General features: G+C 38.3%; 1 protein-coding gene across 1 annotated transcript in view; it reads right to left on the bottom strand.

Moving 5' to 3' along the window:
* Nucleotides 1-247: 247 nt before the first annotated feature.
* Nucleotides 248-2381, bottom strand: part of LOC118329961 (cytochrome P450 2F2-like) — a gene marked incomplete in the record, with an annotated part of 17054 nt that continues 14920 nt past the window's right edge. The window contains 2 exon segments of the mRNA XM_035664316.1: nucleotides 248-1668; nucleotides 1755-1896. Of these exon segments, the coding sequence (XP_035520209.1) occupies nucleotides 1436-1668; nucleotides 1755-1896 (375 nt within the window).

Genomic DNA, 2381 nt, shown 5'->3' with positions numbered 1-2381 from the left:
ATCTGGTAGAACTGGTGTCCCATGTACCAAGGCTGACTCCTTGCTTCAGCGGCCATGGGTTCGACTCCAACCTGGCCCTTTGCTGCGTGTCGTCACCTTCTCTCTCCCTCTCTCCACCCCCTTCCTGTCACTATCCATTAAAGGCAATTAAAGACCGAAAAATTATTTTGAAAGAGGATGACACTGTAAAACTGCCAGGAACCAGCTCACATAAAAACGACAGAAACATGTGTTTTAATGATTTTAATTAAACTCATCCAGCAGTCAGACAAACAACAACTGTCTGTGTTATTCTAACACTTGTTCAGTGTGCAGTAAGAATTAAAAAGAGGATCAGAGTTTCAGTCAGAGAAATATGCATGCATTTTCCTCAGTCTTATATATAAATGTAATCCTATATATAAAATGTATATTCTATTTATTTTACACCCATCTATATGTATAGATATATAGATATAGATATGTAGATACAATGTTTTTTTTATGTTAAAAATCAACTTGAATGTTAAATCTAGTACCCAAGGGTGTCCACTTGAGGGAGACATTAACTATCTGTTATCTTGTCTTTTCTCCCCAGAATAAAAACACTGCAGTAGCCAAACTGTGTTAACATTTAAAAGGTCTGAAGAATCCAATTATGTTGGAAAAACACATTCTAAGTGTCGTCCATACCGTGAGGGGAATCGACACAAGGTAAATAATTACAACTCAAGAATGCTCTTTATATGACATCTCGTCAGCACCATGGACAGTGACACACTTTTGTTACTTTAACACACGTAATTTGTTTTACAATACATGCTGTTAATGCTGTATACAGTCTATGGCAGTGGTTACCAATCTGTGGGGCAGGACCCCCACTAGGGGTCGCCAAAGCTTCAAGGGGGGTTGCAAGGCCTTCTTGATTTTAAGAGGTCTACGAAAACTTAAAAAAAAAAAAATGCTGTAGGCCTTTATCTCTGCTTTTCATTCATTTCTGTTCAATAAAACTGTTTGTGTAGATAGTATAGCTGATTGTTATAAATATTAAAATACATAATACAGACTTGTATTAAGAGTTCTTAAACATATGAGGAAAACTCATGTCTGATGAATAATTCAATAATCTGGTAAAAATGCATCCAAATCACTCGTCTTCCAGTTATTGTCTTCACTATTTGGGTTCATTTACAGTTTATCAGGTACATATAATCAAATATCCAACCCTATAAAAAGATGGGTCTCAGGAGGCATGCTGGGAAGTCTAGTAACATGCTGATCATGTTTCTTATGACAATTAATGAGTTGACTGAACTCATTAAGTAGAATTAATTTGAATAAAATAAAACCTATATTTATTTTATGTTAATGAGAAAAGATTAGATTCGATTCCTATTGTTTTCATTGTATTTGTTCTCAGGAGGTATTATTATATATTTATATTATATTTATAATGTTATTCTGGATCTGTCTCCACTGTCTCCGCTGTTTGCAGACCGCCATACTGCGTTGACCTGGGTTGGACCTTCATGTGGTAAGGATGGGGACTCAGAGTCACCCCATAGACTGGAGTGTAGTCTGGCTCTCCTGCATCCTCAGGCCAGATGAACTTAAACTTCCTCAGCAGCGTGACCATGATGAGGAAGAGCTCCATACGAGCCAGACCCTCTCCGAGACACATACGAGGACCTGAGACATGAGAAGACCCCAAAGTCATCTACAGCACCAGGTGTGATACAATGAGTTCATCCTGTTCGTTTTGTATGCTCTCATACCTGTGGAGAAAGGCATGAAGGCCTCTGGTTTAACAAACTCTCCCTGGTCATTGAGGAAGTTTTCAGGGTTGAATTCATGAGGGTATTTCCATTGTCCCTCCTCACTCAGTAAAGAGGTCAAGTTAGGGATGATCAGCGTACCCTGAGGAGAAAATGAGGCAAAAAACAAAGGGCATAAAGGAAGGCAGGAAACTTTTAATAGGTTAAGATTTACTAATGCTATACCCAAGTAAAGGTCATGTTCGTGCCGTTACTTAATAGTGTTATAGTACAAACTGAATCTGTGTGAAAAGTCTGTTGCCTACATTTAACTATTTTTACAGTCAGTGAAATCAACCAAATCATGACTGAATGTGAATAAGGTTTTGCAGAAAAGACATGTTCAGCTCTGTTCCCCGCAGAGGTTAGCTTACATTGCCTCCACTTGGAACACAGCTACAAAATTGATTATTAACATAAAACTATTTACAGCACTGTGACACTTTACTATACTGAGACTACTGCCAAAAAAGATTTAAAACCAGTTGCTTCTTACTTTGGGAATAGAATATCCCATCAGCTCTGTGTCTTGAGTCGTACAGTGGAAGACGCTGAGCGGAACAGTGTTGGCTACCCTCTGAACTTCAT

Source organism: Morone saxatilis, unplaced genomic scaffold, assembly GCF_004916995.1.
Source record: "Morone saxatilis isolate NCDOM2014 unplaced genomic scaffold, NCSU_SB_2.0 Contig2, whole genome shotgun sequence".
NCBI classification, from domain to species: domain Eukaryota; kingdom Metazoa; phylum Chordata; class Actinopteri; family Moronidae; genus Morone; species Morone saxatilis.
The sequence above is the reverse complement of the archived record's forward strand: the minus strand, read 5'-3'. Positions and strand labels throughout refer to the sequence as shown.